This window comes from Eretmochelys imbricata, chromosome 12, assembly GCF_965152235.1.
Source record: "Eretmochelys imbricata isolate rEreImb1 chromosome 12, rEreImb1.hap1, whole genome shotgun sequence".
Taxonomy (NCBI): domain Eukaryota; kingdom Metazoa; phylum Chordata; order Testudines; family Cheloniidae; genus Eretmochelys; species Eretmochelys imbricata.
In genome coordinates, this window is record NC_135583.1 from 7,405,375 (window position 1) to 7,428,146 (window position 22,772).

Sequence of the window (22,772 nt, forward strand, 5' to 3'; positions counted from 1 at the left end):
AGCGGAGATGCTGTAAGGCTGCCTCTAATGACAGGCTTGCTAGACCCAAATTGCACCTTGGTGTTGCCAATTCCTCCTGTACATGTGTGCTTCTCTCGCTTGCTCTATTTATATCCATCTGCCTTCGCTCGCCCAGCCCGCTCTCTCTGTGTGTGTGTGCACAGAATTCTTCACCGAAGTGCTCCTTTCCCTGCGCCCTCTGGAGCTCAATCCAGCTCCCGGCCTGGGCCCCCAGTCCTGGCTGCACAGTGGAATGCAGTACGACTCCACTTGAACACACGTGCCGCTGGAAGCTCTGCGAAGGCGTTTCTAAGAAACATTTGCAGCTCGGTGGCCAAGCTCTGGCAGATGGGTGCAAACTGTGAGATTCCAGCTAGGGTCAGAAAAGGGACTGTGCAGAAAAGACACCTCTTTACGCAGCAGCTTAACAAGAAGGAGGCCAAGAGGCGACTTGATGGTGATCTATAAAAATCTATGATATTAGGGAGCAGATAAAGGCAAAACACGATCCCGCAGCTGGAAGAGAGACAAATTCAAATTGGAAATCTTTTGCAATGTAGTGGGAGAGCTCGCCAAGGGGTGGGGCAGATGCTCCATCACTTGAGTCTTTAAATCAAGGTGGGATGCTTTTCGACAAGACATGTTCTAGCTTAACCACAAGTTGCTGGAGAGAAGAATAATTCCCTCCATTGCAGGAATCGCTGGGGGAAATTCTCTGGCCTGTGTAATGCAGGAGGTCAGACTAGAATAGATCATCAAAATGATCCCTTCCCGCCTTGAAATCTACGACTGATCATCTCCCTTTGTGTCTACTCTATTGACATAAACTTTTACTCTTCTTAGCCTGGGAAGGTGAGTAAGGTTCTATTCTGGTTTGCACATCAGTAGAATTGCAGGCTCAGTTCTGACTGGAGAATCTTTACTGTTGATGGTGGAAGGGGTAGAAAGGAGATAGCTGGGTGTCTAGATTCCAGGCCGAGTGGGCAGGGTTGGCACATTTTAACGTGTACACCGGAAATTACTGAGAGAGCAAATGTTAATACTGTCACGTTGTCCTGTATAGAATCATAGAAACATAGGGTGAAGAGCCTTCAAGAGGTCATCTAGGCCAGCCCCGGGGCTGAAGCAGCATAAAGTTTACCTAGACCGTGGTATCATCCCTATGGAAATTGCTGCAGGAGACCTTTGGGGTGAAGAGTGTGAGACAAAACCAAATTCCATTCCATACTATTAGAACCCCAGGAGAGTTTAGATCAACGCGTTCACCAGGGGGCTCCCAATTTGGGGGGCCTCTCTTCGGTATCCAGCTGGAGACCCCTGGGGGCTGGTGTTCAGCGGAGCTGAGTCCCCACAACTCCCACTGGCTTCCACCAGAGTTGTGGTTGCTCAGAACCTCCTCGCAATGATGCCGTAGTTATCTCATTTTGGATATCCAAATTTAGTAGCCGCTTGAAAATGTGGTTTTCAAATATGACCAGCAATCAGGGATGCCCTGTTTGAGATTCCCAAAAGGGGCATAATTTCAGAAAGGGCCGAGCACCCACCCTCTGGAAATCAGCCTCCTTCAAGATGTCTCAAGTTGGGCCTCCAAAAACCTGAGGCAACCAGAATCACCAGTTACTTCTGGCCTGGGGTCTTAGTGAACAGCTAGCCGGGATCAGACCCGAAGCAGTGACTAGTTGCTGATTTAGTTGGGGATTGGTCCTGCTCTGAGCCGGGGGTTGGACTAGATGCCTCCTGAGGTCCCTTCCAACGCTAATAATACAGAAGCAGCAAAGCACCAGTGTGTCCCTTCCCAGTTGTCCTCTCTTCCATGATGCCCAGTTTGGTGCTAGGTGGCGTCTTGCCCTTCCCCTCAATAGGCCCCCGCTTCAGTCAATCCAAAGCTAGGCATCGGGGATGTTGCTTCCGGAGCTTGAGGTGTGAGATGAGAAGTGCAGAGTCCTGGGTTGGGTTGAGGAACAAGCAGCTGTTTGTACGTCTCATCTTTCTCCTCCTCCTTTCAGGGCTCCAGGATCATCTCGTCGCCTGAGAAACTAGCCCAGCAAGAAAAGTGTCTCCCACGCAAGAAAGCAAGCTCATGACGGGCCTCAGCTGCCTCTCAGTGAGGAGATAGCAGGCCGTTTCCCTTCCGCTGGGGTGCCGTCTGCTGTGCCTCTCAGGGGCTAGGCAGCAGAGGCTGGATCATGTCTGCCCTTCTTCGTCTGAGGCACCTTTTGGAGGGGGTCTAGCTGCTCAGCCCGTCATGCCTGGCCTGTTTCTGACCTGGGATAGATAGGGCTCCCCTTGATCCAACGCTGTAACTGCTCCCCATTGCATGTCTGTGCACAGCGAGCCTGGGTCCCCACCGCTTGCCCAGCGGCAGTAGATGAGAGAGAATTTGCTGTAACCCAAAATCTGAGAGGTGGGCTTGCCCTTAGGCCGCCATGAGTCAAAGCACCAGCTCGCGCCTGGCAGACTCCCCTCAGCTCTCCAGGGCCAGCCTCCTCAACATCCTCGGCAGCCCCCAGCCCGAGACGATGAGCCTGCCGGACTCCATGCCCCCCACCCCGAAGAGTGGCACGCCCTCGCCGGGGCCGCCCCAGCTCCCCCTGCTGGGCGCCGTGTGTCTGGACGGGGACTGGGAGAGCCGGGAGGAGCTCCGGCTGCGGGAGCTGGAGGAGGCGCGGGCCCGGGCGGCCCAGATGGAGAAGACCATGCGCTGGTGGTCGGACTGCACCGCCAACTGGCGGGAGAAGTGGAGCAAGGTGCGGGCGGAGCGCAACAAGGCCCGGGAGGAGGTGCGCCAGCTGCGGCAGAAGCTGGAGACCCTGACCAAGGAGCTGACCAGCCTCAAGCGGGAGCGGCAGGAGGTGCTGAACGAGAACGAGCAGCTCGGCAAGGAGGTGGCGCGGCTGAAAGGGGAGGGCGAGGAGGAGCGGGAGAAGGAGCTGGACAACAGGGTGGCCTCAGAGAAGGAGAACGAGGGCTCCCAGGAACAGGAACCCGTGCGGGATGTGGGCTCCGATAAGCTGAGTAAAAACAAGGTGAGGGGGGAGAAGGGAACAGGTTTCCATCACCCCCGCAACGCATGCAGGGCACCTTCATGTGCAAATGGATGCGCTCGCAGGTTGACCCAGCATGATCCAGTGGACAAGGCACTGGACTGGGAACCAGAGCTCTGTTGTGGGCTCAGGCCCTGGCCAGCTGGGTGGTCTTGGACAAGTCCGTGCCATACTCCGTGCCTCAGTTTCCCCATCTGTGACTAGGAGGGTCTGTATGATCAGCTTGTGGGTAAAGCACCCTGAGATCTGTGGACAGAGCCGTGTACAAGCTTTGCCTTGCCAGCGATGGGGGTGTGGAACACAGCATCACCAGTTAGTTAACCAGCCCCTTCTCCTTGGCTACTAACCCCCCGCCCCCCAAACAGCTTCCACAGGCCTTCAGAGTGACGTTCGCTCTCAGAACCGGGCATGTTTGTTTTCAAAGCAGGCTAAACTCATGCGCGCCCTGGTGGTTCTGTCCCCTGTTTCCCCTCCCAGTCTCCCCCTTGCTCAGCCCTGTGCTAGGACCCTCTCCTCCCTGGCTAGCTGGGGGGCTCTGGGGTGGGACCAGCAGGGATTTTACAAGCTGTAACATTTCCAGTCGAGGAACAAATGTATTTTCATTGTGATCATCAGGGACCAGCCCTGTCCCTGCTAGAGGAGCCGGTGGTTTGATGTCTGTGCCCCACGTCTATGCTAAGAAGACCCACCTGAGATTCTCCTCTCTACCCAGCTGGCCAGAGAGACCAAATTCAGGATCCTCACCGGCTGGGGATTATCCTGAGTCCACTCACACGTGGCAAGGAAATCTGTGTTGGACTAGGTCTCCTAGTGGTTTTACCCGGAGCCTGCTCCAGGTTCGTCTGCACTATGGCAGGTGCACCTAGCATTTTTCATAGCACCTGGCACCGTGCTGTCTCAGCCCTGAAACATAAACCCCATTCCAGGTCGGGGTAGAAATGAAGTTCTCCCAGAGGCAATGCTGTGCCCCGAGTCCCTTCCGAAATGAGCAAGAACTCCAGTCCGGGTTTTCCTTCTGCCAGGGGCTGTATCCCTGAGCCCGTCCCCGGGGGTAGGGGGGCAGACACCTGATCCAAACTATCCCCCTTCATCCACATAACCCACTCGCCCATAAGGGAGGCCACTCCAAGCTGGAGGCTGACACAAACGGCCACAGTGTCTTGAGATCTGGAAGGGCAGCCAGAGGAGAAACCCCAGGCTGGAGTTTTGTGCCTCTGCAAAACAGATCCTGGCTGTTCTTCTCTTCCACCCTCGGGCAGACAGAGAGCACGTGGCCAGTTAGGGGCAGGACAGCTCAGCATGCTCCCTTGCTTTGAGTTTAGATTAATCGCACCATCCTGCTTAGTCTACCAGACACCACCACCACCCCCTTCCCCCCCCGGCCTCCCCGCCCGCCCCGGTTCCTTCCTCCTCCAGAGACCAGGGAGGGATCTACAAAAATGGATCAGGTCAGCTATCCAGCTGTGTGTCCTGCTTGTCAGATTGCTGTCTCCTCTTTTGTGCTGCAGCCTCGGGGTGTGATACTGATAGCGGATGGCAAATCTCCAGTTGCTGTCCCCTGCCACGAATGCGTGGGTTGCCGGGTTTCATCTGCCAACGTTTGGAAGCTATTCATAGTGGTATCCGGGGTAAAAAACAAAATCATTACCACTCCTCTGAAATGCACTCAGTTGGGATTGTTTCCTGCCGAAGCAGAGTGAAAAATAATAGATATTTTGCTCAAGAAAATTAATAGGGATTGTCCCTCTTCAAAGGGCCAGATGGCCTGGATCAAAAGAGATGCACTTGCAGGGTGCTGTGAATTAGACGCAAAGGCCTGTTTGAATGGATCGTTGAGCTGATGATTGCACAGCCGCAAAAATCAACATTCAACGATACAGTTCCCACAGCAACTGTAACTTGCCCCGGCGTTCCCCCTCCAATTCTGTATGGGGTGGGGTGTTCATTTGAATGCCTTTCTGGATCTGAGTGATGTGACAAGAGATGCAAAGGGTGTGGCGACCGTAACTTAGAATCGCCTGACACCTGGGTATGTAAAATCTCAAGCGTGACGTGTGGTTAACGTAGGTTTTTGCATTTAATTTCCTTATGTTCAAACAGTGTGAAGCCAATACGTTGATTGGACTCTGTACAGTCAAACAGTGCAGGATCCAAAAATACGCATTTTAGGCAACGTGGCCTAGTGCAGTGGTTTTCAAACTGCTGGTCGTGACCCAGAACTGGGTCACAGAATGGAAGGCACTGGGTCACGGCGGCTCTCGTCACCAACACCAACCGGGCCATTAAAAGTCCCGTCGGCAGTGCTGCCTGGCGAAGGCAGGCTAGTCCCTGCCTGTTCTGACACCACGCTGCGCCCTGGAAGTGGCCAGCAGCAGATCTGGCTCCTAGGTGGTGGGGCCAGAGGGCTCCGCGTGCTGCCCCCGCCCTGAGCACCGGCTCTGCGCTCCTAGGAGCTGGGAGGTGGGCAGATGCAGTGCCTGCGGGCGAGAGCCACACAGAGCCGCTTGCGCGCCTCCGCCTAGGAGCCAGACCTGCTGCTGGCCGCTTCCAGGGCGCAGAGCGGTCCGCGGTGCCAGGACAGGTGGGAAGCCTGCCTCTGCTCCCCAGCTGCGCCGCTGACTGGGAGCCACCAGAGGTAACCTCGTGCCCCCAACCCTGTGCCCCAATCCCCTGCCCCAGACCTGAGACCCTCCCCTCAAATCCAGAGCCCCTTCCTGCACCTGAAACCCCTCATCCCCAGCCCCACCCCAGAGCCTGCACGCCCAGCCCAGAGCCCTGACCCCCTTCCGCACCCTGACCCCCGGCCCCAGCTCCACTGGGTCGCGGGCATCAACAATTTTCTTCAACTGGGTCGCCAGAAACTTTTTTTGAAAACTACTAGCCCTAGGGGTTAGAGCACTGGGCTGGGACTCAGGAGACCAGGGTTCTACTCTCTGCTTGGCCACTTCGGGCAAGTCATTTCCCCTTCCTGTGCCCCAGTTTTCCCAGCTGTAAAATGGGGATAATGAAACTAACCTCCTTTGTAAAGCGCTTGGAGCTCTACTGACAAAAAGCGCTGCAGACGGGCTTAGGCGGGGCTGGCGTCGTTAAAGAAATGCCCGTGTTTGGGCACTTTCCATTCAGGTTTCCCAGGTGCTGGGGCTGTGAGCTCAAAGAGCAGGGGTGCTCCATAGAGTGTGCAGGGCTTGAGGCCAGCGGAGTGGCTGCCAGAGCTGCTTGAGTGTCTATCATGCCTCCGGGAAAGGAATGGATGGTGCCTGCAGCCTGGGGCCCTTACGATGCCATTATTAAGATGGGTTGAGGCGAGATTCAAGGGGGACTTTAGAATAGGGGCAGCTTGCGAGGAGAAGCTGGTACAAGAGCTCAGACTAGATGATCATAAACAGTCCCTTCTGAGGCTGGGGACAGGAGAATGTGGGGCCAGGAGGGAAGCTCGGGGCGCAGGGAAGCGGGGGAGGTAGGGGGTGGGGTGCGAAGGCAAGGAGGAAGGCTGAGCAGGATGCGGGGGGGCGGAAGGGAGGTTGGGGGGGTTGCGGAGGATTGGGGTGGGAGATGGAGGAGATAAGATGGCCACTCCCCCAGGCTGGGGGGAGCAGTGGGGAAAAGGCGTCCCTTCGAGCAGCCAGGGGAAGACAGTGTTCCAGGATTACAAGTGCTCAAAAAATAAATGTTGAGAGTTTGGTGCCCTGCAGCGGGAGCTGTTGTGAAGGCACAAGAAGCTCCTCTGATTTTCAGGGCTTGGGGCTGAGGACACAGACCTGCCCTGCAGCTGAGCCCAGTCTTCATGCACGACGCCAAAGCAAAGAGAGGGTCCTGGGGCAGCAGGAGGCAGTCGAGGGAGGCATGGGGGGAAAAGTTGCTGCTGGGTCCAGGGGCCTGGTCCCCGTCACAACACGTCCCTAGCTCCTGCTGCCTTGGGACGTCTCGACTCGGGATCTGGGCAGAAGAGAAGCCTGGGGGGCAGGAGAGAGGGGGAGACAGGGAGTTGGTGCTGCTGGGTCTGGGGAAGGGGACAAGCCATGGTGGAGTCAGGACAGTAATAGGAAACGGATGGCAGTTCCCCTAGCTCGGGTGAGGAGAGGGTAAGTGAGCAGGCAGGGAGAGGTGTGAATTGTGCGTTGACTTCTCAGTCTGATATTACCTGACACACGTAGCCGGCGGAGTAGAGGGGAATTAAACAGTCAAAAGACAGCCTGAAGAAACATGGTTTGATGATAATATAAAAGTCTAATGATTTGTGGGGCCAATCTCATGATTCGGGGGGATCTGACTCCTGGGTTTTGTTCCCTTGAGATTGGCAACACCGTGTACGGTGTTCGTAACTTATTACAGCGCAGCTCCACATCCAACCCAGCCTGCTCTCTTAAACGCACCCTGTGGAGTTTGTTCCCGTGATAAACCCATAGAAGCCAGAAGGTTCAAGCTGACATCGGCATGTCCACACACACAGCTGCCCCGTTTTAACAACATATAAAATCACCCCTTGGGTATCTCGGGACAGCTTTGTGCGTAGACCAGGCCTTTGCCCCTTAGCTGAAGGCTACATGCGTGCCACGTCTGAAGTATTCGTTCCAAACCTTGCGGGTTACCCGAGCACAGAAAATGCTTCTGAGATGTTTCTTGATTGCTGAAGAACTCTCATGTTTCATGGTCAGATACTTAAAAAACTCTTTTTTTAACCTTTCTAAGAAGAAAAGAAGTCCATCTCGTGGCAGGGGAAGCATGACAAAATGTCAGCCCAAAAGATCTGGGGGGAGGTGGGGGGGGGAAGGGTTATAGGCCACTACGTATAGCAGGCAAGGATGGAAGTGGTTCCTCGTGGTGTGGCCCAGTTGCTGGAGTGTAGGAGCAGGAACTCCTGAGTGCTGACCCCCCCTCCTTGGACACTTGACTCCCTCACTGGCCTTGGGTAAGTCCCAGAGGTGACATCTCTGGACCCCAGCTGTAAACCAGGGATGGGACTTACCTGGCCGGGGTGGTTGGGAGGATTCATGCGATCACTGGTGCTTTGAAGAAATGGAGCCAGATCCTCAGCTGGTGTAAACTGATGTCGCTCAACTGACCCCATTTCCACTTGCTGAGGATCTGGCCCCCAAAGCACTATTTATACCCCTGGTATTAGCACAGCCCACATGTCCCCCTGCAGCCTGGTGCCCATATTCCTTTGGCCTTGGGTTTCCTACACTGCAGGAGGCATTGACCCAGTTGAGCAAGGACCTTGGTGGGCCAATTCTTTCAGAAAAGGGGCTTGCCAGGGCCAGACCGGTAGGAGCTGGGCTAAGGTGGCCCGAGGAGACAGACTATTGGGGAGGTGGGAAGGAAGTGCCTGGGTGGCTGTGTCTATCGCAGGATCTATCCTGGATGTTTGAAAACCCGAACGGCTCGGGAGCGTGGTCGTGCTGTTGACGATCCTCCTTCTCCCTCCGCGTCGTTCCAGGAGTTCGAGCTGATGGAAAACCTCCTGAAGAGCAAACAGGACGGGCCCGAGTGCTGGGACCAGCGGAGCTCAGTCAGCATCCGGACGTCCTTCACCCGCCCGGAGAGGAACCGGCTGCTCTGGGAGGACATGAGCGTCATTGAGGAAGATGCCACCAAAGTGACTGCACTGAAGCTGAGGCTGGATGAGTCCCAGAAAGTGTTGCTCAAGGAGCGGGAGTGAGTGCTCTTCTTACATCACTTCCTGCCCGCTCACCCAGGGCAGGCCGGGGAGGCTCATATTTAGCCTTGGCAGCTAAGCACTGGACTTGGAACCTGCCTCAGGTTCCCTACAGTTTGTGAACCTCTTGAGAGGATCTGAGTCCAGCTTCAAACCATCCCCATGTGGCCCGGCTGCCCAGTCCATGGTCTCAGCCTGAGATCAGGGGACGCTTGGTGCTTTCCAGAGTCTTGCTTTGAACTGGGGCAGCCATTTGCACCCAAAACGCAAAGGGTGTGAATCCACATGGATCAACCCAAAGGGCAGGTTTGTGCAAACCAAACCCAGCATCGAAGCAGGCGTCTGGGAAAAATATTAACCCCGTCACCTGGACTGCAGTGCACTCAGTATGAGAGCGGTGGAAGCTCCCTAAAAGTGGGGCGGTCACCAGCGCCAGAACCGTGGCCCTGCCTGTCACCCTTTCTCCCCAAGGTCCCGCCCCCGCGCCACCCCTTCCCTTCACCCGAGGTCCCACCACTGCACCGTCCCTTCCCTTCTCCCCGAGGTCCCACCCACGCACCATCCCTTCCCTTCCCCACGAGGCCTCGCCCCTGTGTCATCTCTTCCCCCGAAGCCTTGCTCCCGCCCCACCTCTTCCCTCCAAGACCCTGCCCCCTGCTCACTCCTCTCTGCTTAAACACCCCTCCCCTCCCCGGTCACTCGTCCTCATGGCCCTCCCACCTGTCCGATGCCCCAGCTCAGTTTCAGAACACAGGTCCTCAGCTGCTCTCAAGCCACCTAGCTCCACTGAAATCAATGGAGTTTGGCTGACTTATGCCAGCTGAGGATCTTACCTGAATGCTTTAAGAGCCAAAGGATTTCTCCAGCACTCAGCCCATGTAGCTGAAAGCTTTCTGGGGCCTGTGGAAGAAAATAGTCTCTCCCCCCCAAGTCACTGAGCAGCAGTGGAATCACCCTGTGGTGGCAAGTGCAGCCTTTCGTGGCCACCAGAGGCCAGAGCTGTGGTTTTAAGGTGTCCTCCAAAAGATGCCTCCCCTCCCCTCCAGGAATGGACTGGACACTCCCGCGGCTGGAGCCTGTCCTTGCCTCAGCCCTGCTAGAGCCCGCTCCCTGTTGTCTCTTCCAGGGACAAGCTGTCGCTCAGCAAGAACATCGAGAAGCTGGAGGGCGAGCTCAGCCAGTGGAAGATCAAGTACGAGGAGCTGAACAAAAACAAGCAGGAAGTGCTGAAGCAGGTGGGCGAGCTCGGCTCTGTGACCCTGGAGAGGAGCGGGGGGCCCCTTACGCCCCGAAGGGCGCTCGTGTGTAGCGATCGCGCACAGGCCTGCCCCGTCGACGCGGCCGAAAACTCAGCCCGGGCTGCGAGGTGGTGGGGGGCTGTTTCCATCACACCCTTCATTCCGTCTTGCGTGCCCTGCGACCGTTAGTACTTGATATCCACTAGGGGGAGCCCCTGCTCCAGGAAAACCTCCTCGTGCGCAAGGATGCTCTGCTCTAGTGAATTCTCACCATCAATCTGGCCAGGCATGTAGCCGGCCATGCCCATAGTATCTGAGCCGCAAGGCACGGGGCGGGACAGACGGGGTTAGTGCAGTGGACGTTCCTGGCTGCCATGTGCAGTGACTCTGAGCCCAGTCTGAGGTGCCAATGACCAGCATACGCTATTTGCGCAAGGCCATGGCAGATGTGCGGGAGAGGGAGGGTTGCCAGCACGGGTTGTCGCATCACAGGTGGGTCCCGTTGAGAAGTGGATTTGAATGCCCTTGGGTACAACTAACCCCTTGCCCCCTTCTGGGTCTAAATCAGTCCCAAGCTGCTTCCTGTTTCCTGCTCTGTGTGAGCCCACCACTTGGTGCCAGCTTGGTTCACAGCCCCGGGGCTGTGGTGACCGCTCTGCGTCTGTCTCCCCACAGCTAAACATCCTGAAGGAGCTCCACCAGGATGAACTAGGGCGGATTTCGGAGGACCTGGAGGACGAGCTGGGGGCTCGCTCAAGCATGGACAAGAAGCTGGCGGAGCTGCGCACGGAGGTGAGAGCGAGCGGGGTGTGCGGGAGGAATGCAGCCTCTCCCGGATATGTCTGAGATTTTCAAAGCTTCCAGAAGATCTCTGGAAGCCCAGTTTGCAGGAAGATGAATGAGAATTGGGCATTGTGACGGGGTACCCGTGGCTCCCGTCTTCTTGGCTCTGCACAGAGCACTCTGAGATCTTTCCTCATGCAGATACCACTGTGTCGTCTGTTTACACCAGGGGTGGCCAGTCTGTGGTTCCGAAGTCACATGCGGCTCCTCAGTGGTTAAGATGCGGCTCCTTGGATAGGCACCAGCTCCAGGGTGTTCATAGAATCATAGAATCATAGAATATCAGGGTTGGAAGGGGCCCCTGAAGGTCATCTAGTCCAACCCCCTGCTCGAAGCAGGACCAATTCCCAGTTAAATCATCCCAGCCAGGGCTTTGTCAAGCCTGACCTTAAAAACTTCCAAGGAAGGAGATTCCACCACCTCCTTAGGCAACGCATTCCAGTGTTTCACCACCCTCTTAGTGAAAAAGTTTTTCCTAATATCCAATCTAAACCTCCCCCACTGCAACTTGAGACCATTACTCCTCGTTCTGTCATCTGCTACCATTGAGAACAGTCTAGAGCCATCCTCTTTGGAACCCCCTTTCAGGTAGTTGAAAGCAGCTATCAAATCCCCCCTCATTCTTCTCTTCTGCAGGCTAAACAATCCCAGTTCCCTCAGCCTCTCCTCATAAGTCATGTGTTCTAGACCCCTAATCATTTTTGTTGCCCTTCGCTGGACTCTCTCCAATTTATCCACATCCTTCTTGTAGTGTGGGGCCCAAAACTGGACACAGTACTCCAGATGAGGCCTCACCAATGTCGAATAGAGGGGGACGATCACGTCCCTCGATCTGCTCGCTATGCCCCTACTTATACACCCCAAAATGCCATTGGCCTTCTTGGCAACAAGGGCACACTGCTGACTCATATCCAGCTTCTCGTCCACTGTCACCCCTAGGTCCTTTTCCGCAGAACTGCTGCCTAGCCATTCGGCCCCTAGTCTGTAGCGGTGCAGCGGTGCATTGGATTCTTCCGTCCTAAGTGCAGGACCCTGCACTTATCCTTATTGAACCTCATCAGATTTCTTTTGGCCCAATCCTCCAATTTGTCTAGGTCCTTCTGTATCCTATCCCTCCCCTCCAGCGTATCTACCACTCCTCCCAGTTTAGTATCGTCCGCAAATTTGCTGAGAGTGCAATCCACTCCATCCTCCAGATCATTTATGAAGATATTGAACAAAACCGGCCCCAGGACCGACCCCTGGGGCACTCCACTTGACACCGGCTGCCAACTAGACATGGAGCCATTGATCACTACCCGTTGAGCCCGACAATCTAGCCAGCAGCTTCACTGCTCAACCCCTAGCTCTGCCCCAGGCCCAGCCCCACTCTACTCCTTCCCCCAAGGCCCCCGCCCCTTCCCCTGAGTCTGCTGCGCCCTTGCTCCTCTTCCTACGCCCCCCCCCCACCTCCGCGAGCCTCCTCCACACCACAAAACAGCTGATTGCAGTGGGCAGGAGGGTTAGGGCTGATCAGCGGCGCTGCTGGCAGGTGGGAGACACTGGGGGTGGGGGTGGGGGTAGCTGCTGGGGGGCTGCTGATGTATTACTGTGGCTCTTTGGCAACGTACATTGGTAAATTCTGGCTCCTTCTCAGGCTCCGGTTGGCCACCCCGATTTACAGGGTCACACTCCACCACCTTGTACACACTAGTGCTGTCACAGTGTTATCTGGCTTTATTACCCCTTCTGAAAAGGTGTCTCTTCCCAGAGAACTCCCTTTTTTCAGGCCCTCCTAGCCATTCCCTCTCTTGTGCTTCTCCCCACTTGCACTTTCCTCCTGTGCTCTCCTTATCCAGTCTCCTTGTTAAGGGGCTAATTAGCTCACTAGCTACCTAGCCGCAATTTGATCTGGTAATCAGGAACTCCTCTCCTTAATCTTTCCCTCCCGAGGTCCTCATTGGTTAAACAGTGGCCAGAGTGCTGGTTCAGTTGCTGATTCCCAGCACTTTGTCACAGGCAGCCACATCCCTTAGGCGGCTGTGACGGGTTCCCCCCCGGGGTGCCACCTGGAAATGGGGTACCACTGAACCCCCCAACCCACCAGCTTGGGCTCCCTATACACTGTACTGCGGTGGCAAACTTGCCAAGCCCTTTCCCAGGCTTCAGACTGCACTTTACCAGCACACATGCAGGTAGGAACACATCAGTTGCAGCCACACACACAGATGCTGAGATCCACTCTGTATGGGAAGGCTCAGCTAAAGAACTGCCCAGTTACCCAAGTGCACACCCCCCTTTGAAAGGTAAACCCAAAATTATACTGTCTCGTGCTGCAGAGAGAACTGGACAGCGCAAGCTCATGAAATTCACCCCCTCAGTGTGGAGAGGGATATACACAGCTTTCTGCCCCAAGTTATGATTTCCACACACTGGTTTTAGACAAAATAAAAACAAATTTATTAACTATAAAAGATTGTTAAGTGATTATAAGGGATAGCAAACAGATCAAAGCAGATTACCTAGCAAATAAAACAAAAACGCAATCTAAGATTGACATACTCAAGAAATTGAATATGAGTAGCAAATTCTCACCCTAATTGTTCATTTAGGCAGTTTGCAGAGATTCTTGAGGGCAAGCTTCACTTGCTTGCTCTTAAAACCCCAGGTCTTCCTTTCACAGGCTAGAATTCCCTCTAGCCTGGGTTCAGCACTTCTCCCCCAGTTCAGTCCTTGTTTCTCAGGTTTTTCCAGCAGTCATCTTGGACAGAGAGTCAGTGAAGGAGAACAACAATGATGACACTCCCCTGCCTAAAATAGCTTTTGCATATGGCGGGAATCCTTTGTCTCTACTTTAGTTCCCATGCCTTTCAGTGGAAATTCTATGATGGAGTCCAGTACCAGGTCACATGTCTCTGTAGGGCCGTAGCAGCCATGAGTCAGAGGCTGTTTGGAGCATCCTCGGGAAGGCTCCCCAGGAAGGTTTCCTGGTGGGAGATTAGCATCTTCTAAGACCTATTGTTCTCCCTAATCATAGGTGCCAACTCCTTGGGTGCTCCGGGGCTGGAGCACCCACAGGGAAATATTAGTGGGAGCTCTGCACCCACTGGCAGCCAAGCTCCTCGCCCCGCTCCGCCCCACCTCACATCACCTCCTCCTCCGCCTCCTCCCCTGAGTGTGCCGTGTCCCCGCTCCTGCCAGAGCTTGCCGCTGCCAAACAGCTGTGGCAAGCTCTAGGAGGGAATGGGGAGGAGTGGGAAAGTGGCGCGCACAGGGGAGGAGGCGGGGAAGAGGCGGGGGTGGGGCGGGGATTTGGGGAAGGAGTCGGAATAGGGGCAGGGAGGGGGTGGAGTTGGGGCGGGGACTTTGAGGAAGGGGTTGGAATGGGGGTGGAGGGGGCGGGGCAGGAGTGGAGTCAGGGTGGGGCCGGGGGCAGACAGGGGTCGAGCACCCACCAGCCCCAGTAGAAGCTGGCACCTATGTCCCTAATGGCCCTTCCCAGCCAGCCATCTAGACTGATTGCATTCTGCCTAGTGGGTGTTCCCCAGGTGTAAACACATTTGTAATAGATGCAGAGACAATATTCCTAACTTCAGATGTCAGAACGATACATGCATACAAACTGGATAACCATATTCAGCAAATCATAACCTTTTCAATGACCTTTCACATGCCTTATCTCTCATAAAATACATCATCGTTCTGCCATTTTTTACATTGTTTGGCTGCTCAATTGACCAATTATTTTGGGACCAGTCAAATGCCCAAATACTTATACAACCCTCCACTGTCTGAGCACCCCAAGGCATTTAATATAGGGCAGGGCTGTTACCCCATTGTACAGACAGACTAAGAGACGCAAGAAGTCTATGGCAGAGCAGGGTCTTGAACTTGGATCACCTGAGTGCCCGCTTGGTGCCCAGCCACTAGGACATCCTTTCTTTCTGCTTTGGGTCTCTTCCTACCAATCATTTTTAGAGCCTCCTATATGTGTCGGGCAGTAGCAGATCAGTGCCAGTTATTAGAATCTCAGGATTGGAAGGGACCTCATGAGGTCATCTAGCCCAACCCCCTGCTCAAAGCAGGACCAATCCTCAATTTTTGCCCCGGATCCCTAAATGGCCCCCTCAAGGATTGCACTCACAACCCTGGGTTTAGCAGGCTAATGCTCAAACCCCTGAGGTATCCCTCCTCCCAGGTCCCCACCCCAACGGCTGCATGATGTAAAGGCACCAATGAACACCAACAGGACGAGACAAGGGCAAGCTGCTCAGAGCAGGATCTCTCCAGTGGGGTTTGAATGCTTTGATAGTTTCTTGGAAGGGACAGGGCGTGCTTGGCGTATGGCAGAAAGGATTCCAGGCATTTGAGGAGTGTGGAGAAAGGCACAGAGCTGAGGGAGGGAGACACATAGTGCAGTGAGGTGCGAAGCTTGGCTGAATTTACGGAACAAAAGGAGCTGATCCCCACCCTAGTCTGCACATCGCAAAGCCACCACTGAATAGATTAGTTGGCTGTATCTTCCTGAAAGAGGCAGAGCACTGGGCCAGCAGGAGGCGCTGCAGGTCAAGACTGAGATGCATTGGCAGCCCCATGGGGGTTGGTGTAGCCAGGACTCAGGTGCTGGCAGAGTAATGTGCGGGCCCAAGGCTGGAACAGTAGGGGGAGCTGCAGGTCAGGACTGGATCCATCAGCAGAGCTGCGTTGGAGCCACCAGGCTGGGCTAGCAGAGAGGGCTGTGGGTCAGCATGGAGGGGCTTTGGTAGAGCTGGGTGCAGAGGCTTAGACCCGCAGTGATTGAGGCAAGTCAGGAGTGAGGACCCCTGGTGGAGCTGTATGGAGGGGCCCAGCACTGGGAGAAAGGGGGCTTTGCTTTGGTGTTGGTTCTGATTGGGACTGCCCTGTGTGCTGTGGCATAGCAGGGTGGAGACGAGGAGCTTCATCCGTGTCAGTGTCCAAACTGAGATGTCTTGAGTCCCGTCCACCCTTTGGGTACTGACACCAGTACCCAGGGGACCAGCAGCCGGCTGGGTCTACTCACTCTCGCCCATACACCCAGTTCAATGGGGAACCCCTGGTGAGTTTCCCCGAGGCCAGCTCTGGCTGGAGTTGCGCTACTCCATACGGGATGTTATGTTAACCACTGACTAAGAGGTGTGGGCATATCTCCCTCTACCGGCTGGCCCACAGAGAAAAGAGTCTACTACTGCCACCAGCCAAGGGAGTCAGGCCTCTGCCACTTCAGCTAAGGAGTGCATTGCAGGCCCTGGATTCTAGCCTTGCTGATGAGCCGTGGTGGTGTGGGGGACATCACCCTCAGACAGGGGATAGCTGTGGGCTCCCCACGATGCCCTTTGGTACCTGACACACGGCGATCGCCTGGTTTGACATGGCGTGTGTGTCCCCACCCCATCACCCAGATGGAGCGGCTGCAAGCGGAGAACGCGGCGGAGTGGGGGAAGCGCGAGCGCCTGGAGACAGAGAAGCTTAACCTGGAGCGGGAGAACAAGAAGCTGCGGGCGCAGATTGAGGACCTGGAGGAGGTGCTGGCCCGGAAGCGCCGGCAGACGGCCAGCGCGCTGGACACTGACCTCAAAACCATCCAGGCCGAGCTCTTTGAGAAGAACAAGGTGAGGCTGATGGGCAGAGCGTCAGTAACAGTGGGGGCCCAGCAAGCGACCGCGGTGGGAAAGCCTTGGGGGGAAATTCCTGTCTCGGGAAACCCCATTGATCAGGGATGAATTGGGCTCTTTGATATTCGAGAGCATCTGGGGCCAGGAATGCTCCCAGTCACACCCCAGTTGGCTCTAGGCTCCTGGCCATTAAAACCCATCTCCATGCTCCATCCCAACCTCCGTGTCCTCCTTAGAGACCTTAGGGCAGGGTGCCCAGGTTCTAGGTCAAGCTCAGGAGGCCAGACGGTGTTTGTGGGCTTCTCCGCTTCTTTGGGATCTCACCAAGAGGACAATGGGGAGAGGTGAGAAGGGGATCAGAGGAACCTAGCCACCTGCATCCAGTGAGAGACGCCGTGACACCTCCGGTCGTTGCCCAGAGTCAGGCTAGGTGTAGACACAGTGATCATGGGGGGTTTCTGGGCGTTGCTTTACGTGCGTCTTGGGCTTGGGCACCCAGTGTCATTGCGGGGGGAGGGAGGAAAGGAGGCTGCTACCTTGGATGTAAAACCTACATGGTTTTAGGGATGGAAGAACTAGATCCAAGTAAATAAAAATCCACCCTGGCTTTTGCTGCTGTGAGGTGTGAGACAGCTCCATTAACCTTTCCCCCATTAGTGGTCAAGGTCCATGTGTTTCTGCATGACCTGGTCCTGGCTGCCTCTGGAGAGGAGCTGCTGAAATACAAGACGATCGAGTCCTGAGGTTTCCAGCCAGAGAGGTTTATAAGCAGCAACTCAGATAAGCTCTGGATGCACCTTTCGGGGTGCATGTCTGAAGCAAAATCCCCTGTTGTTTGAGGTTCACCCATCATCGGGTGCCTCCCCACCTGGAGAGTCAGTCATATTTCCAGCCCTGTGGGTGGGCAGATGGGAAAGGAACGAAGGTGGCTTTGTCCAGGTGTAGCTGTGACCCCCACTAGCAATTCCCCTGGAACGACCATTCTCCCAAACCTTTCTGGTGAAGATAAGGGACTGGACATCAGCATTTTCTGGCTTCAGCTGGGTGGAAATCCTGGAGTTTGTGCTACGTTGGTATTTGGAGAGCAAGTGGGAAATACAGAGACACAAGGGCTTGTGGGAGGGGAAGTCTCCTGAATATAGGAATCTCAAAAATCAGTGTTTGAGTTTGGTTTGAGATGCGGGTGAAGGTTCAGTCTAACCCCTCAGTGACAAGTCTGGCAGTGTAAAACAGTAGTAGGTCGATCACCCGGAGTAGCACCGTTGGGAGCTCTGCTCACTCCTATCTGTACCCTTTACTAGAGAACATTGGGTTTGGGCCTCTTCCAGACAGAGTTTTGGGGTGCCCCTCTCCTCTAGCCATAAAGAAGGCCCTTATATTAATGATTCTCTGCTCCTCTCTAATAACCTCTCTCCCTAGTGCTTGCGACCCGCTGAAACCTGTTCACGCCCCCCAACTTGGAGAGTCCTGGGGTAATACGTTTTTCAGAGGAAGTATGGAGGAGGGGCAGTGGTTCAGGTAGGGGACTGAGACTCAGGACTCCTGAGTTCTATTCCCTGCTGTGTGACCCTGAGTAAGTCACTTCCCCTCTCTCTGCCTCACTTCCCCCATCTGTAAAAGAGGGGAGACGATACTTGACCCTCTAGCAGGGCTGATAGGAGCCTTAAGGCACCAGTGTTGGTTCCATGCTTTCAGCTCCTTGGCTAAAGAGGCCAGAGCAGGGCGGATTATTAATATACTGGCTGGCTAGCCCACCCTGAATGACCTGTGCCCCAGCCTGCCCGTACCCTAACTCCCTCCCACGGCCCTTCCAGGAGCTGGCCGACCTGAAGCACATCCACAGCAAGCTGAAGAAGCAGTGCCAGGAGAAGGCGGCCGAGCTGGCGCATGCCAACCGCCGGGTGGAGCAGCACGAGGGGGAGGTGAAGAAGCTGCGTCTGCGGGTGGAGGAGCTGAAGAAGGAGTTGGGCCAGGCTGAGGATGAGGCAAGTCTGGGGCACACACACCTCCCCCCCCGGCCCGTCCACTCCCTGGCCTCCAGGACAAGGGGAGGGTTTTTAGCACCCAGCCCAAAATCGGAGGAGGGCAGCCGTTGAAATGTCACCATCGACCAGCAGATGCTGCAGGGGGCTCCTTGCTCTGAGCAGAGTGAAATGGAGCAGTAGCCCAGGTAATATGGCGAGGCCGTTGCTGGCATGCGGCGACTCTGTCGTGGCAACGGCACAAAGGCACTGAGCTGGGACTCAGGAGAGACGTCGTTTCAGAGAGGTTAAGGAAGAACTATCAGACCATCTCCTCAGACGTGTGTCTCACAAGCCATTCAGTTTCACTTAGCTTACCCCTGTGTGGAGCCCAGCAACTTGCGCATGGCTAAAGCATCTCTCCCAGAAAGGCAGCCAGTCTGGAGATGCAGAATCGCCGCTTCCCTGGGGGAGAGCTGGGTTCCTGGGTCACCTTGAGCACGGCACTTAATTTCTTGCATCCCCCGACCAGTGATGGGGATATTGATAGTCGGTCACAGCCCAGAGGGGCTGGGAGGGTAAAATTCATAGAATCCTAGAATCCTAGAATATCAGGGTTGGAAGGGACCTCAGGAGGTCATCTAGTCCAACCTCCTGCTCAAAGCAGGACCAATCCCCAATTAAATCATCCCAGCCAGGGCTTTGTCAAGCCTGACCTTAAAAACTTCTAAGGAAGGAGATTCTACCACCTCCCTAGGTAACGCATTCCAGTGTTTCACCACCCTCTTAGTGAAAAAGTTTTTCCTAATATCCAACCTAAACCTCTCCCACTGCAACTTGAGACCATTACTCCTTGTCCTGTCCTCTTCATAAATTCATAATGTCTGGGATGCCACAGTGAGAGGGTTTTATGAAACCACAGGTAGGCAGCCTAACACCTAGCTGTTATCAAGCGCTTTTCACGAGTCGTGCTCAAAGTGCTTTACAAGGAAGGTCAGGATCATTATCTCCATTTTACAGATGGGGAAGCTGAGGCACGGAGACTTGCCCAACATCACCCAGCAGGCCGGGGGCAGACCTGGGGATAGAATCCCAGGTCTCCTGAATCCCAGTCTAGTGCTTTATCCACTAGGCCACACTGCCTCCCACAGAGAGACATATAGATGCCCAACGATCAGAACCTCTCAAACTATCAGCATTTCCTTTTCCCAATGAGAGGAACCCATTCCCATAGCACTGTCACAGCAGCTCCCCTGCAAGTAAGATCAGGGACATCTAAACACACCGCAGGGAGGTCCTGGCCTACTGAAAGGGCAGGCCAAGCACTTAGTCATGTCCCTGGCAACGTTTCAAAGGTGCTAAGATGGAACCAGAAAAGGCGATTAAGTATTAATGTGATGGACTGAGTGGCTCAGGAGATAGGCTAACGAGGTAAAGAGCCTTTCCCACCTCTGGTGCCAGCTCATCTCCTGCCTAGGTCGGAAGTGACTGCAAGTTACTATTGGATGGATGATGGCCTTGTGTGAAACAAGTTTGATGGGGCTCAGCCCAGTTCCTAGTGAGTCACTCAGTGTCCATGTCGCTACCTGCCTCTCCTGCTAGCAAGGGTTGGTATAAAGAATGAATTGCCTGCTCACCCCCAGAGCAGTCCCCCATTGTGTATCTAGTGCCACTGGCCATACTGGCCTGTTCTGTGAATGAACAGCCAGTGCACCGCAGTGCTGGCCTGGTGCGGCCACTTCTAGGGGTGAGAGGGTAGCTTGGCTTTGCTGCTGACGTGGTATAGGCAAAGTTTGTCACATGGGCCTGTCACCGGCTGCCGTCACAGAATAATGGCTTTGAGTCTGGGTCAGATGTGAACCAATGACCTAGAGATGGTCTGTGCTCACAGCCAGTCTCGTGTCAGCACCGCCATAACAGTCAGGAGGGAATGGCAGAAAAGACACATATGTTCAGACACCAACCCACAGAATCCAGGAAATGCAGAGCTGCCTCCATCCTGTTCAGTTATGCCCTACATCTGATCCTCTCGTCTCAGATCACTGGGCTGTCCTACAAACCCTGGGGGTGGCAGTGACCGGGGACGATGGGTACTGCACACGGCAAAGACAGCTGTGTTTCTGTTGGCCTTGCAGCTTGATGAAGCCCATAACCAGGCACGGAAACTGCAGAGGTCCCTGGATGAGCAGACAGAACAAAGCGAGAATCTCCAAGTGCAGCTGGAGCACCTGCAATCCAGGTGAGGAGAAGCAGGGCTGGGGAGGACGGAGTCCCTGTTGACAAGACCTGAGGAGGGACAGAGATTGGAATGTGGGAGGACAGGAAGGACAGAAATAAAGATGGGCAAGATGAAGTTGGAAGCTGGGGTGGAAAGACTGAAAGGTGAAGCTGTCAAGCTGACCTGGAGTGGCTCAAGAGCGCGGTTACTAACCTCACGGCAGACTGTTAGGAAGCAGGGCACAAACCCCGAATTAACAGAGTTTTATACTTAGAGTTCACCAACTAATTCTCAAGTGTAAACTCCTCAAGCACTGTAACAGCCGTAACATGGAGTCCGACAGTCCTCGTGGGGGCTCCGATCTGTCTGGCTGCCCAGCTCAGTTTGTCTTTGTGATAGGTGGTCCCTTGCACCAAAAATCACAGTAATATTCAGGTTGATCCCCGTCCCAAAGGGCCAGTCACTTACCCCAAGTTGACTGCACCTTAGATCTCACACCAAAGACAACACTTGTAGCCAATTCTATGATAAACCATCTAAAGATTTATTAACTAGGAGAAGGAAATAAGAGAGTTATTTCCAAGGTTAATGCAAGTAAACACACACACACACACACACACACACAGAGTTCCAATTTAAAGTTTCCAAAAGGACTAGAAGCTTCTATAATAAGCAAGCTCTATATGTCCTTTAGGGCTAACCCAGGCCAAACATAGGGAATCTTTTGCTTATTCTTAGCAATCCTTGCCCTCAGAGTCCAAGCAGCCTGAAAGATACAGTTCCTCCTTGTTAGGGCTTTTTGTTCCTTCCCCGGTTTCTGCTTCGAGTTGCAAATTCAGCTGTGGGGAGCAGTTCACTTGCTCATCTCCTCTTCATGGGGTGGGGGTGGGAGGGAATCAACAAAGTCTTTTGTCCTCTGATGTTCCACAAGAGTTGGTCTGATGTTCATGGGCCTCCTTTGTTGGGCAGAAGACATCTCCTGTTGGAAGCTAGTATTTCACACCTGGTAATGCTTCTCTCCTCTGGTGATTTACAGTTACAGAGCAAACACTTAAATATTACTTTCTCACGTGGGCTACAGATGTTATAAGTGAGATTGATACACTTATAACATCTGAGGCAGTTTACAGGCATTTCATAAAGTCTAATCACTAAACACAGTTTTATAATTCTAATTCCTATTTTCACGATACTAATCCACGGAGGAGCCAGACTGGTTCCCACTGTGTATTTGTCAGTGCTCAGTTGAGACCTAGTGGCCTTGGCATGAGCTGGCACCTGGTTTGCCAGCATCACAAAGGTATGAAGTGGGTGGACGAAGGGAAGTAGCAGAAAGGAAGGAAGGAGAAGAGAGGATGAGCGGGAAGGGAGGATAGGCCAGGGTACTGGCCTATGGTGAGGGAGCAGGAGCTGGGATTCCCAGTGATTAGTCTAAATGGCAGACTCAGGGGTGGTCTACTCACAGACTTGCACCGGTTTAGTTAGGGCTCTGTTTACATACAAATATGCCCCAGGTTAGTTAAACCTCTCTGTGGACACTCTTATTTCAGTTTAAGAGGGGCTTATTTCGGTTCAGCATAACTCTGTTCCTAATCGATTTAAACCAAACCGAAATAAGAGCATCCACACCGCCTTTTGCACCAGTTTAACTACACTGGAATAAAATCACCCCTCCCATTAAATCGGTGCCACACTGCAGCTAAACAGTAGTAGAAAGGCAGCTACCCTTTTGTAAGGGATGCCACTGAGAAACAGGGTTGGTTTCGGTTTCCTTTCACCCCACAGTCGCTGGCTGTGATCCTGCACCTAGGATAGCAAGTGTGAAAAATCAGGACACACTTTTTTCGGGGTGGGGTGGGGGGGAAGGTTATATTTGCGTATATAAGAAAACCCCCTAATAGCAGGACGACTAGTCACCGTACTTGCATTGTCAGAAATCCCAAACTGGGAGGCACTCAGGTTTGCCCAGCTAAACTGTGTTATGCAGGAGGGATGGAGGCTCAGGCGAACAGCTGCCAAGCCAGGGCTTCTGCCTCTTTGTTTTCCATGGTGCTTGGCCGGAGCGTTCATCCCACCTACCTCACGTTCCCCATAGTCACTTAAGGTGGCGTCTAGACCACAGATGGGCACAGACGCTATAACTAAGTGCTGCTAAGGGAGGGTTAATTGGGACTCTGGACAAATCTCCCTGGACTAATGC

The 22,772-nt window shown here is 54.2% G+C and overlaps 1 protein-coding gene across 1 annotated transcript in view; it reads left to right on the forward strand.

Annotated features, from left to right (window-relative positions):
* Window positions 1–2,426: 2,426 nt before the first annotated feature.
* CCDC102A (coiled-coil domain containing 102A) overlaps window positions 2,427–22,772 on the forward strand; it is a 28,199-nt gene continuing 7,853 nt past the window's right edge. Inside the window, exons 1-7 of the mRNA XM_077831421.1 lie at window positions 2,427–3,026; window positions 8,482–8,699; window positions 9,827–9,935; window positions 10,614–10,730; window positions 16,181–16,390; window positions 18,208–18,378; window positions 20,490–20,593. Of these exons, the coding sequence (XP_077687547.1) occupies window positions 2,427–3,026; window positions 8,482–8,699; window positions 9,827–9,935; window positions 10,614–10,730; window positions 16,181–16,390; window positions 18,208–18,378; window positions 20,490–20,593 (1,529 nt within the window). The remainder of the gene's footprint in view (window positions 3,027–8,481; window positions 8,700–9,826; window positions 9,936–10,613; window positions 10,731–16,180; window positions 16,391–18,207; window positions 18,379–20,489; window positions 20,594–22,772) is intronic.